This window comes from Leptodactylus fuscus, chromosome 1 (genome assembly GCF_031893055.1).
Source record: "Leptodactylus fuscus isolate aLepFus1 chromosome 1, aLepFus1.hap2, whole genome shotgun sequence".
NCBI classification, from domain to species: domain Eukaryota; kingdom Metazoa; phylum Chordata; class Amphibia; order Anura; family Leptodactylidae; genus Leptodactylus; species Leptodactylus fuscus.
This window is the reverse complement of record NC_134265.1, coordinates 56,004,510-56,018,121: the sequence shown is the minus strand read 5'-3', so window position 1 is coordinate 56,018,121 and position 13,612 is coordinate 56,004,510. Positions and strand designations below refer to the sequence as shown.

Sequence of the window (13,612 nt, the reverse complement as noted above, 5' to 3'; positions counted from 1 at the left end):
TGAAATGAATGGGATCTGCTTTGTAAGCACTGATTCTGAACGTGTTTTACTATATACTTAGTGTGAATGCACCCTTACACTGTTTTTGGAAGAAAACCTGCTAATTCCGAAAATTCCTTTTAATAAAATGTTTTATTCACCAATAAAGTTGAAATATAGAAAAAATTTAAATGCATATGTATGTTATGTAATTCATGTTTTCAGGAGGAGGAGCGACCAAGACAACAAAATCAGCCGCAGTGCCCCCAGGACCTCCAATGTACCTGGACCTGGTGTATATACCGAACCACAGCAGCAACAAAAATGTCGACGTGGAGTTTTTCAAACGAGTGCGATCCTCATATTATGTAGTTAGTGGAAATGATCCAGCAGCTGGAGAACCGAGCCGGGCCGTCCTGGACGCTCTTCTGGAAGGCAAAGCTCAGTGGGGAAGCAATATGCAGGTATAGTATGTTTCTGGAGTAGCTGGCTATGTCTTGTTACATACTCCATACAATGTAATGTTATTGCTAACAGTAAGGCTGGTTTTACACGACTGTATTGAATGTATGGTCCGCAAGTTGCTGATCAGCAACACTAGTTGCTGATTGGCAACATAGACTCCACAGATGTCCGTGTCCTGCGGCACTCGCCCATAGAGTTCTATGGGCGAGTCCGTGCAGTGCCGCAATTCACGGCCATTACGGACATGTGCTATAAATTGCGGACTACGGTTGCAGCCCGGCCACACCACGGATAAAATATCCGGTGGTGTAAGAGGCCACATTGAATATAATGTGTCCGCAATTAATAATAATAATAATAATAATAATAAATAATAAATTTTATTTATATAGCGCCAACATATTCCGCAGCGCTGTACAATCCGTAGGGTTCAAATACAGACAGAAAGATACATTACAAAGAAATAGTCATCTCACACAATGGGACTGAGGGCCCTGCTCGCAAGAGCTTACAATCTATGAGGTAGAGGGGGCGGCATTGCTTATGCAGAGGTCAGACACTTCTGTAATAGAGGTTACTGTCATTACACAAACATAAAACTTTATGAGCCGTCGACAGTCGTGACCTTTAACATGTGGATGGAGCATAGACCTATAAAGTTACATGAGATGACATCATATCATGTGGGGAAATGTGGGAGCGGAGACAGAGGAAGGTTAAGGGTTTACGTTAGAAATTGTGATAGGCTTGTCCGCAAATGGTCCGCAATTGAAAACCCTCAATTGCGGACCATTTGCGGACTTACATTATGGCCGTGTCAGACTCTCTCCAACTGTCAAAGGAAGTCAGGTTCCCTGTTCATTCCTATGAGATTCACAATCACATTAAATGAATTTGGAGAGAAACTGGTTGTCTGTCCACTGTGTCAGCTGGACAGTCAGAGTGTCAGTCACATGTAGAGGACCAGAAGGAAGTGGATAATTCACAAATACAGTCACCAAGAAAGATTACAGTCAGCAAGAAGATTACCCTCACTACAATTAATATACAACATCTACTTTATAGGGAGCCTATCACTAGAACATGGCATAACAAGCCAGCCCATAGATAGATACAGTGGGATAGGTTCACCGGAATCATTTGGTGTTTCCCCTTGTTAAGCGTTGCCTTCGTTGCCAAGTTATTGCTATTTTGCCGCATACCTCTTTGGTGCAATGGTAATTCTCTCATTATTCCAAAGAATGCATTTGCATATTGACAGCAGCATAAGCAGTGATTCACAAAGGGAGATCAGGAAAGGGTGTGGGGCTGGGTTGGTATGCTGGGATCAGGTGACAGACTCCCTTTAAAGGGTTAATTGGAGACGGCATAGGCATTTTCTCAGATGGGAAAGTCTTCAGGCTTACAATGAGAAATCTCTCAGAATCTGTAACTCATTCTGTGTGTTTGATCCTATTACAACTCCTGTCTTTAACAATCTTCACATTTCCTGTCATTTCAGGTCACCCTTATTCCAACCCATGATTCCGAAGTGATGCGAGAATGGTACCAGGAGACACACGAAAAACAGCAGGACCTCAATATCATGGTACTAGCGAGTAGCAGCACAGTTGTTATGCAAGATGAATCCTTCCCAGCATGCAAAATTGAACTGTAAAGGAGACCACTGCCCGTTCCTTCACCCCAACACAGTGATTTCCAGAAATGTCACCTACAGAATAGAACTAACTTCAGAACTATATATTGCCCACTGCTATCCCGTGTCATAGCGACACAGATGTCAGTAATATATTATCTCCATGGCAAACTATAAAGTTCACGTCACTGCAAGCTCTGCTGTCCAGGTTTAATATACAGGTTTGTAGGACCTGCTCTTGTACACATTTATTCACCTAAATCCAGGATGGGAACTTTGGAAACGACTGAAGAACAATGAGAGAGACCAGGAGAAGGACCTATCTGATGGCTCGTGACTGTGGCATCTCTCTGCCAGTAGTAACAGGCTAATACCCACATTGCTTTTTGTTATACAATATTGTCATTTGCAGGCATACAGCTAGGGATCTGCAAATTGGAGCCAGGAGGACCATTGGTTACGATCAGTATTCGGTGTCCTATTATCACAGTAACAGGGTCTGAGTTTTGTTCCCTCCTTCCTTTAAATTGGTTATAAAATGTTAAAAACAATCAACTTCCCAACCAGGTCTAATATAGGTTGTGTTATATGTTACATAGTAAACCTGCTCTAGTCATACCATGATACACATACCTGTACAGGGTGCATTGTGTCTGAGGCATACTCCCGCTTAAATTCATCTTACCAAATCTCAAAAAATTTCGCACATTGTGACTCACAGTCGGTACACAGAAGCAAAATACCAAAGCACTCGGGAGTACATTTGGTAGATAATTTGCCTTAGGAAGTGACTTGAATGTACAAAGATACCTAATGCACTTATTTTTTAACTTCGGTCAGCAAGTGTACAAAAGTATGCAAGGTCGTAAAATTCGGAAGTGTGTGCATGCTTGTAGGGTGGCAAGAGCTGCGCTGACGGAACACACCGGGACGACAATAATAATTCTACTGCATCAATACTGAAGATTGCTTTGCCAGGCAAGTTGAAGACTGAGTGTCCTTTTTCTTTCGATCCTTGTTGGCTCGACCCTCCTTCTCCTCCGTTACACGTTTCTTGTTTTTACAGAGATTTGCTGAAAGTTGTACAGATCCTTTTTTATTGTATGTATAAAATACAAATTTTTAAGTTTTTGATTTCGCAAGCAAAGTGATTTTGCTTGCCTTGGCGTGTGCTGATCAATGTTCCTTTCAGAGGAGTAAGGAAAGGAAAATCTTACATGTTAAGAGTGGGTTAGTGATCATTTCTTCCTATTATTATACGTAGTAGAAACCTTTACTCCCAGTATCGAATACTCGCTGATGGCAAAGTAATTGCATAGAATTCTTCCAAGTACCAATGGCACGGAATTGGTTTGATCGACAGAATTAAAGGATTTGTCACAGATTAGAAAACAAGGATTTATGTCACCACCTTTCTTCGGTATTGCAATATATTCCTAATTTCATGAATATGGCTGAGTTGCAATACCAGACACAACCCATCTCCATGAGTGGCGTTTTTGGAAAACAAGCAGGGCCGTTTTTCTAATTCTGAACATCCCCTTTAATCGTACCTGTTATTTTATCACCATTGAGGAGGATATGTCAATATGTCCAATGCTTTGGCGATGTCATGAGTACCTGGGATTATTTAGCACTGGTCACTGAACTGTAGCTCTTTGGTATTGCTCCCGGCCATCGATTGTCAGGGCTTGCTGGGAGTAGCTTCAGATTGTGACCACTGCTTTTTATAGGCTCATTGAAGGGAACCTGCACCATGTAACTGCAGTCTTATCTACCAGCCTCGTGTTATAGAGCAGATTGATGTATAATTCTTTGTAAAATGATCCTTGAAATCCTTGTCCTTTCTATGCTTCAGAGTCCTGTGGGCAGTCACAAGTCTCCCCTATATGAACATGTGTATAGAAATCACAGTCAACACTGATTAGGACCGCCCACTGGACTCCTAAACCGGGATTTCAAGCTAAAAGTATACTTAATCCTATCCTATAAAACTATATATCAATCTGCTCAGCTCCTCCTGCTCTATAACATGCTGCCTTCAGATCCGACTCCATGTTTGATATGACAGGTCCATCACACAAAGCGCTATCTGGTTGCTTCTACAGTGCACGGTGATGCCCATGACAAGATCAATGACTGCAGCTTTATGAGTGCCGGTATTGAAATGTACAGATTTTATTGGATAAATCAACGCTTTAAGTCATTTTAATGCACTGTCCTACTCACTTTGTGAGAGTTATGATGCCACTGAATTGATGTGTCTTTTTGTCTTCTACTTTGTCATATATTTATGTTATATTGTACACTATTTTATTTGCACTGTTGAGGTTTGGTACTGTTTTGGACTTGCTTAGTCCAGTTAATGCTGTGAATTAGGACAAAGGATTTTTTTTTTATAAGCAATGATATTTATTGCTTTGCTATTTATGTATGATCATATAATATTTTGCTCTGTTTTTGAATAGATTTTTGTCAATTTAATTTTTTTCTATTGACAATGTGTTTCAGTCGGGGATGCGCTGGAATGTAACGTTGACAGGTAATTCTGCCCCACACATTCCCAGGCACGTTCGCTTGTACTGCCCATGAGTTTCTATGTTATGCAGGGTTATAAAGGGGTAAACACTAAAGTCATTGTAAATATTCAGTTGCCTTTTCCCCGATATGTCCAGATGAAATTTTGCCTACCCATTTAATCTCATTATCTTGTATGTTCGGCTCATTCAAGCAAGATCCTGCAAGTTGCAGGTGAGGTTCCTACTGTGGAATATGGATTGACCTCACCGGTACAAAAGTGTTTGTGGTCATCACTGAATCCAATTTCATGTTCAGAAAGCTGCTACTCAATGGCACATGGCCATTCACCATAATGGACCCTTCCTTCTTAAAGGGGTTGTATGAGATTTGAAAACAAGGTGGAGACAGTGCCACCATAGTCTATAGTTTGTGTGTGGTATTGCAACTCATCTCAGTAATGTGGATGACATGCAGTACCAAGATCTACCAATAGACAAAGATGGCGCTACCTTTAGAAGAAAGCATATATGGGGTTTTTTCAATTTTTTTTTCTAGGGGCTATCGGAAGGGGAAAAGTTTAAAAAAAAAAAGGGGGGGGGGGGGTTACAGTGGGTTAAAAAAACATAAAAGAAGCCAGAAAATAAATGCAGTCAGTAGTCTGCTTCAGCCAGTGGTCAACTGAGTGGATGGTTCCTTTGTATCACGACGGGATGAAGAAGTAGGGATCAGGGGACCTGCTAAGTATTTCAATGGGAATAACAGGGGACGGACCCATTGCAAGCCTGTTTTAAAAAGTAGTTCCCCACATGACAAGCCCTATAAAAATTTAGAATTTTTTTCACTTAAGTAAACATATAGACATGGTAACCCTTTAATAAAAAAAAAAAAAAAGGTGGGATGAGTCCCTGACAATTTGCAAGAATATTAGGTCCTGAAGTGCTTCGCCAAGTCTTCACTACGAAGGATGGGTAAACTGCAAACCCTGTTAAAACATTTGTTCACAGTCAGACTAAAAACTCTGAGCCTGCCAAACCAAACATGTAGGAGCAGAAACATAATAAAACTTTTCAGGGAAGCTAGTGAACCGCTGTGTAATTACACGCCATGTTACCGGTCCATAGAAAACGTGTGACATGTGACCACACCTCTAGTCAAGGTATACTGCATACTTCTTTCCTGAGCATGCTGAATTAAAGGGGCAACATATTCACTTTCTAAAAGCAGTCACCGGAGAGGAATACTGGTTATTTAGACTTTATTGAGCGGTGCCACATAACCTATCCTTAGCATCCTTATATCTGGTGTCCGTGTAAATATTCTCTGTATTAGCTGCAAACTGCTATTAGGATTCTGGACATGAACAGACTTTTCTTTCTGATGCCACCAAATGTATTTTATGTTTTGTAGGAATATTGCAGGAGCGATTGCAGGACAATAACGTATACTATGTATAGATCACATTCCAGATGATAAGAGTAGAGTTTATTCTTTGTAATTGTATTATCAAGGGGTACGGAATAGTGAATGAAAGCGGATGTTTCATGTAAATGGTGCAGATTTTACTCATAGGTAATAGAAGAATACTGAAACTTCTTTAGGGCCGGTCATTGGCACATGGCGGGGGCCACTAATGTCCTTGCCTATAGGACGAGGTAATATTGCAAGGTGTATGTAATAATGACATTACATACAAGACAGAATAGAACAGTAAATGGAAATATGGCATCCTTATGTATTGCCAACATATACAGGCTGTATGTACTAATATGCAGATGCACACAATCTGGAGGGCGGACTGTGGTCTGCATATACTGGAAGGGGTTCACAAACATTTAATAGCGTGGAAATATTTTGGATTAGAGGATAGATGGATTATTGATCGGAATGGTAGAGTTAGGTGGGGTCTGATCTCTGCATTGTTTACTTAAGTTTTGAGGTTTGCACCTTTGTCCCATTCAAGTAAATGGAATAAATCGGCAATACCCAGCATAGTCACTAAGTAGATGGCGTTCAGGTAGACGAACCATTGAAAACAATGAAGAGACTGCAGTGTTCGGCTGCACAGCCCTTTTAAGCAGTTGATCGACAGGGACATTGAGTGTTAGACCCCGCTCATCTGATATTTATGGCCTATTGTAATGTTCTGATCCCTGGCTTTGTGGTTTACCACTGAGACATGACTATCTTTATTCATCGTTCTTTGGGACAAAAATGCCGTGGACACATGCCGGACAGGGGGAGTTTAGTTGCATCACACAGACCCTTCACGGTAGCCGAATCGTAAATCGATCCCCTGTCTGTTGTATGGTAATCTATGTTTGGTTGAGAACTTGAGATGAACCTCACATGGTCTGAATATTGCCACCATGACGTGGATGCCAAAATGTGCCCCTATTAGGTCAAGTCAAAGCACCCTGAGCTCCAATGTCTCCCTTCAGTCTATCCTCGCATGATTTTGAGCCACTGACATCAGTACCTACAGCCAGATCTATATACAGTGTCCTTCGCTCTGTGCGTGACAGGTTCAGTGCTGGAAAACAAGAGGAATTTCTGGATATAGCATTTCTCATTTTCCTTTTCTATAGACATACCATTTAGATTTAGGCTGGTGACACTACCCTTTACCATTACCAACCATGCAATGAAGCTATGCTACACACTGGGACGGATATGACTATTTGTACACCATTAAGGACTTACAGCGTACCATTTATTTATTTATTTTTTTCCAAAAGCAATTGAACAAAATATTAAGAACAAACCTATATATACACTTTGAAATCCTCAGTGAAATGTAAGATGGCTGACAGGCTTTGTTCGTAGTTTTGGATAAGACTTGTAACAAAGAGATTCTAGAACAAATGAATATAAAAGGATTTCCACAAGCTTCTCCGCACTACTATAGCTTCAGGCTTCGGATGCTAAGGAGCCGCAAGTAACATTCCCTCAAGACTGGGCTGTAATAACAAGGAAAAATTGGCAGCAATGAACTATGCTAATGCTAACACGTATGCATGCCGCGGTCTATCTTCCAACTCTTGGACAGGATCAGTCTTGTGGCTGGCTGGGAAGGTCCTCACTCCTCTCTCGTTCTGAATGGTGTTTGTGTCAGTCTGCAGCTGTGTATGGTATCGTCTTATAATCCCGCATCACCTCTATTCTACCGATTCATATCTAATGTAGAACATTAGTTTACAGTGAAGTAATATGTAGTGCTTTTATGATATTTGTGTGCAATACCCCACTTCCACTGAGGATATTTGATGTAAAGGAAACAAACTTGGTTCCACAATAAAAGAACAAAACAAAACAAGTGTATGCGGTAGTATTTCCTTATTGTGAATGTGTTATGTACTATGTTACACACTGGGGTTTTATCTCAACAATGGCGTTACGGCCTTCTAGCCAATATTTATCAGAATTGGGTCCATGGCTAATAGTCAAAAGGCCACATTCAGACAGCTCTGATGTGACGGCATTATCGAAACTACAGGGTGGGCTATAAGTATAGATATACACAGAGAAGGTAACACATCATGTAGCAATTGTAGATACCCAGTGGAATTTAGGGTTCCACGGATGAAGTTGAATCCAAAATGGCAGCTTTGCAGATGGCCGCCACCCAACCTCAAATGTGTCCCCCCCTCCCATGTACTAATATGCCACAAACAGTAAGATGATATCAGCAACCACTTCCATTTTATCTGGGTGTATCCATACTTATGTACCTGTAGATTTAGGATGGATAACCTGGCCCAAAGAGGGCGCAGTAAAATGGAGAAGTAAACAGCATCTTAGCCATTTCTTCACACTGATGGATGGTCCAATCTATTATTGCAGATCTAAATACTGAAAATTAGTATACAGAGAATGGTAGGCAGAACAAAACAACCAGCTGAAAGAGGTCAGCCAAGCCCTACATTAGGTCATTGACACGAGATCGGTGGAGTTCCAATACCCAGAACCTCATTGAACAGTTGTAGTGTATGGAGCCAGGAGTATACAGCTCTGTACACAGCCTAGTGGCCCATCTGCGCAACTGCAGCTCACTCAGTTTCCACTATGGCAGGGGTAGACAACCTTCGGCACTCCAGCTGTAGTAAAACTACAACTCCCAACATGTAGACATGCTCTGCTGTTCTTGGAACTCCCATGAAAGTGAATGGAGCATATTGGGAATTGTAGTTTAACAGCAGCTGGAGTGCCGAAGGTTGCTGACCCCTGCACTATGACTTTGTTAGCAGATAACGCTGGCCAGGATTTACCCAATATGTTCTACTACATCCGCGGTGTTAAACAGTCACACGACTAAAACAGCTACAAGTGACTTTTTTTGCCAGACTCACTTGGTGTCGAAAATAGCCCGGCTGGGAGGGAGGTGTTATGGGGGCAGGGCCACACCTGCACCATAGTCATGATCATTTATACAACCAAAATGGCCTATTCAGATAAAATACAGGTTAGGTGAATGTGATGAAATTGCCTCTAACGTTGAGGAAGAAAAGGTTGACATGCCGCCTTCTTCTATAAACGTCTTCATCTATTTTTATGGCTTTTCCCTTTTGAACAATCCCATCCCACGTAGTGACACACTGGTTGACAATTATTTCTCTCCACCTGTTCCTAAACGTGTGCCACAATCCCTAAGGCTACGTCTTGTCATCTTTGGAATGTCTTACTGCTATTCCAGCTCTGGCAGACATTACAGTCACTATAGCTAGACTTCCTTCTGCTTAGGACTAATTTATCCTGAATAACGAGGAGGAAATTACACTTATAAGGAACTACTGCAGGTTAGCTCTACTTGTATGCCTCTTACTAAGAAATCTGTACTATTCCTCTGTTGTTATTCCTGAAAATGTATGAAAAGATTGACAGCTGAGTGTTACTGTTCATGTCCCTGCACCATCTGATACTGCCAGCTTGGATTGGACAGAGTCATTGAGAGTGCAGGGACATAGCCCCAAACCTCAAATGTCTTATTTATAAATTGCTAGGAGGAATAACAGAGCAAAGCACAACAAAGATATAGAGAAAAAAAACACTAAGAAAGATACCAGGAGAGGAGAGCAGAGAGATCTCTCCAACTAGATATTAGAACAAATTCATCTTCTGTTTTATAATTTTACAAATGAAAAAATATCAGTGTGAAGCTTCACTCTTCATGAGCCTTGGCTATATAGCAAATCTAGAATGCACCATGGGAAAGATTAGCAACCATCAGAATAATAAACAGAAGACATATATGGAATATGACATTACAAAAATCTGTTGCAACCTGGAAACCATCAACAAGCAGCATAGATGATTTTATTATTAAAGGAGTCAAAATCCACAGCAATATTATGCTGAAAAATAATAATAAAAAAAGATACAAAAAAAGAAACAAAAGAACACTTGTATCGTCATGTGCTGAATGGCACAGGACAAAACCTCACACATATTACCAGGGCTGAGGAGTTGGAGACGGGATCAGTTTTGGGTGGAGTCAGAAACGTTACCAACTCTGACTTCAATATAAAATAAGCATTAAACTAATTCAATTATTAATATTATTAGGAATTTAGTGTCCCTGGTGTTTTAGAGGCTCTGGCAGTGCTCCTCCTGTTTCTCCTTGCACAAAGGCGGAGGTAGCAGTCCTGCTGCTGGATTGTTGCCATCCTACGGCCCCCTCCACATCTCCTGGTGTACTTGTCTCCTGGCAGCGCCATCAGTGTGTCACGTTGTACCACAGACTGTCCAGGAGTTGGCAGATGCTTTAGTCCAGAACTGAGAGGAGATCCCTCAGGAGAACATCCACAACCTCATCAGGAGCATGCCCAGGTGTTGTAGGGAGATCATACAGGCATATTGAGGCCTCATTTTGACATGTTTTAAGGACATTACATCATAGTAGGATCAGCCTGTAGTGTGTTTTTCCACTTTAATTTTGGAGGTGACTCCAAATCCAGGCCTCCAATGGTTAATACATTTGATTTCCATTGATGATTTTTGTGTGATTTTGTCATCATCACATTCAACTTTGTACAGAATAAAGTATTCAATGAGAAGATTTCATTCATTCACATCTAGGATATGTTATTTGAGTGTTCCCTTTATTTTCTGAGCAGTGTATATTACTATGGATATGTGATGAGTTTTTGTCCGTTCTCTGTATAAGAAATAGATCTCCTATTGCAGCTTGCTGACTGTTTCAGGTAGCCACCTAGCATTTTCTATAGTCCAAAAAGTGAAAACCGAAAAAATAATTTAGAGCAGCATAAAGACAGGTTCACACCAGATTTTAATGTGCTACTATATCTATTAGTCTTAACTTAAAAAAACAGAGGTGCAGCAAAAGTAGCATGATGTGAACCTGGCCTAAATGCAATGAAACGACAGCACAAATACATAAGACCTCACATTGGTTGACAACTTATAAAGATAAAGCATCCCATTAAGGATAAATGCCTGCCCACATCAAAAAACACAAAAAAACAACAACCCAAATCTGAGTTTGTATTTTATCTGTTTAATTTCATGGGGAAAAGTATTAAACAGAAAATGTAATAAAAAAAAAAATCAAAAACATTATTTATAAAACAAGAAAACAGCCACATGAAATGTGTTATATACTTTCTATAAAGCCCAGTTTACTTCCAAGTTAAATACTGAACACAATTCTAGGTTGTATAGAAACTCCATATCCTTCATAGACTTCTACCACCTGGCCAGTTCTATGGTACCCAAGTTTGCCGCTCATCAGGCTACAAAATGGCCACAGACCTACAGCAAGAATACTGAGAAATAAGTGGTATACCAAATGAAAAATAGCATGTGTCAGCTACCAAGGAGGATATATACAAAGAGGATCAGGCATGGGAGGTTATGCAGTAGACTTGGCCCGGGATGCAAGTAGGGCTTCATACTTTGACCTTGCCTCCTCTCTCAGCTCCTTCTCTCTCGTGACCAGTGCAGACTGTTCTTGTTCCCATTCCTTGAGACAGGCCTCATATTTTTCAATGTCTGGCTTCTCAAATTCTGGCAACTTCTCTTGTACGAAGCTAGTGGTCAGGCTCACCAGGCTTGTGGGGTTAATTTTTCCCAGGGAATCAAGTTTTGTGTTTAAGTCCTAATGAAAAGGCAAAAAAAAAGAGGTCAAAACAACTTCCTGCACCCTGAAAATATCTTTGCTTAAAAACCACTCGTTGACTTGAACCCAACATTTCCTTTTATCCCTTTTGCATCACGCGGCAGCCAAAGGGGTTGAAAACAAGAACATATTTACAGTATATAGTACATGGTTTCCCAGCTAATAATTTCTGTTAATGGCTTTGGATTCCTCCAGCACTCCAAAACTTACTTGTATTAAAAAAATTCAGCCACAACATGCATATAGTTCTCTGGGAAATTAGATGGTAGGCCCCACTAACCCAAGGGACCATGGCAGCCAGGGCAATACAGATTCTGGGTTCAAAGTCAACCATGGGCAACATCTCCATTGAGTTCACATGTTCCCCACACATTTAGCAGCATCGCTCCTGCCGCTGCTGGCTTCATGCAGGGCAGGAGCGTAGCGATGTTGCAGGCACCTGTGCTGGCGTCTAACACTCCCCGGCATCCGCCTCTCTATTACAGCGGATGCCGGGTCTATATTACATTGTGAAGACTGTACGTCCGATGCCTAGTGCAACGGCAGCGCACACGCAGGGCCAGCGGCATAGAAGTGGCGTCTTCTCGCGCTGGCTTTGCATATGTAACCCCGCCCACCAATGACGCAACAAAGCCAGAAGAAAGAAGAATTTAATTTACAGCATCGAAGACTGGTGAGTATGCGACGTGAGACAACCCCTTTAACTAGTTTTCTATATGTATGTTTCTATTGATCTAAGCAAAGCTGAACATCTAGTAGTTGGGAAACAGTCACATGTGGCTGTTCTATGTGCCTTCCATAGTAAATAACAGGCTAGTTTCACCCGACATACTGTTTCGCAGAGAGTACAGGACACTACTTAGCTGGGAGGCAGCGGCTTCTAGCAGCATAGGTAACTATAATGTTAGGAGTTCCTCTTCTGACATTCTCGGCCGGGAAATCTGGCACAGAGGGTTAAATTGGCTCCATCAATGGATTTTGATGTCTTTTCTGATAAGATATTCCGATGCAGGAAGTTACATCAGATTTTATTTCATGTTATTGATGAATATTAGAATCCATACTTAAGAAGATCATCATCATAGTACGAGCTATACACACTGCATCTTTATATGTATAGATTTTAGAATACACAAGCGGATCTGCTACCACAAAATTAAATATGTGCCAACATGCCTAAAATACGGACTTGTCAAGCACAGCCTTATATCTGCAGACCCCAGATGCAGCTGGTGACCCCTTGCGCATGCGCAGCTCCCATGTAGACGCTCTTACTAACAGTGGAACTAATAGACAGATTCCTTATTTGCTAATCTTCACTCTGCAGATTTTAGAGACTCATTGCAATCACTTGGCTACATAAGACATCTGTTATCTAATACAGTCTCTTGTGTTATACAGAAGCTTGAAATCGATTATATAGTCTATATATAGAGTGCTATAGCTTCAGGTCCCTCTGAGTTATTCTCACAGAAGTGAGAGACTTTAGTAACATATTACAGCAGGAATGTACCAAATGCAAAAACATTTCTTGTTACATACGTTGTCAGGACATCATTCACATGGCACTACAGCCGATCACTGGCCTCAGCGATTATGAATGACGTCCAGAGCAGGGATCAGAGCACATGCATTTGTAGTAACACTCAACCACTCTTATCACTTGCTAAGCATTTCCTCTAACTAGTAGATAAGATGCTGCAGCTTCAGAAGCGGCCGGCTCACTAGACCCGGGACCCCTCTGTATACTTGGTGGAGCAGAGACAAAAGCAAGACTGAGCATGGATGTCCACTATTGCACATTTATAGAGAAGGACACAGTAAATTACATGACATGCATTCTGTACTTTCAGCAGTTTCTGCAGGCTCTACCTATAATT

At 41.2% G+C, this 13,612-nt stretch overlaps 2 protein-coding genes across 2 annotated transcripts in view; one reads left to right on the top strand and one right to left on the bottom strand.

Annotated features, from left to right (window-relative positions):
- The window catches only part of MAP1B (microtubule associated protein 1B), a 62,170-nt gene extending 59,445 nt beyond the window's left edge, over window positions 1–2,725 (top strand). Inside the window, exons 6-7 of the mRNA XM_075270490.1 lie at window positions 205–443; window positions 1,946–2,725. Coding sequence (XP_075126591.1) covers window positions 205–443; window positions 1,946–2,101 — 395 coding nt within the window. The 3' untranslated portion in view covers window positions 2,102–2,725. The remainder of the gene's footprint in view (window positions 1–204; window positions 444–1,945) is intronic.
- Window positions 2,726–11,213: 8,488 nt separating this feature from the next.
- The window catches only part of MRPS27 (mitochondrial ribosomal protein S27), a 58,199-nt gene continuing 55,800 nt past the window's right edge, over window positions 11,214–13,612 (bottom strand). The window contains exon 11 of the mRNA XM_075270744.1: window positions 11,214–11,711. Within this exon, the coding sequence (XP_075126845.1) occupies window positions 11,466–11,711 (246 nt within the window). The 3' untranslated portion in view covers window positions 11,214–11,465. The remainder of the gene's footprint in view (window positions 11,712–13,612) is intronic.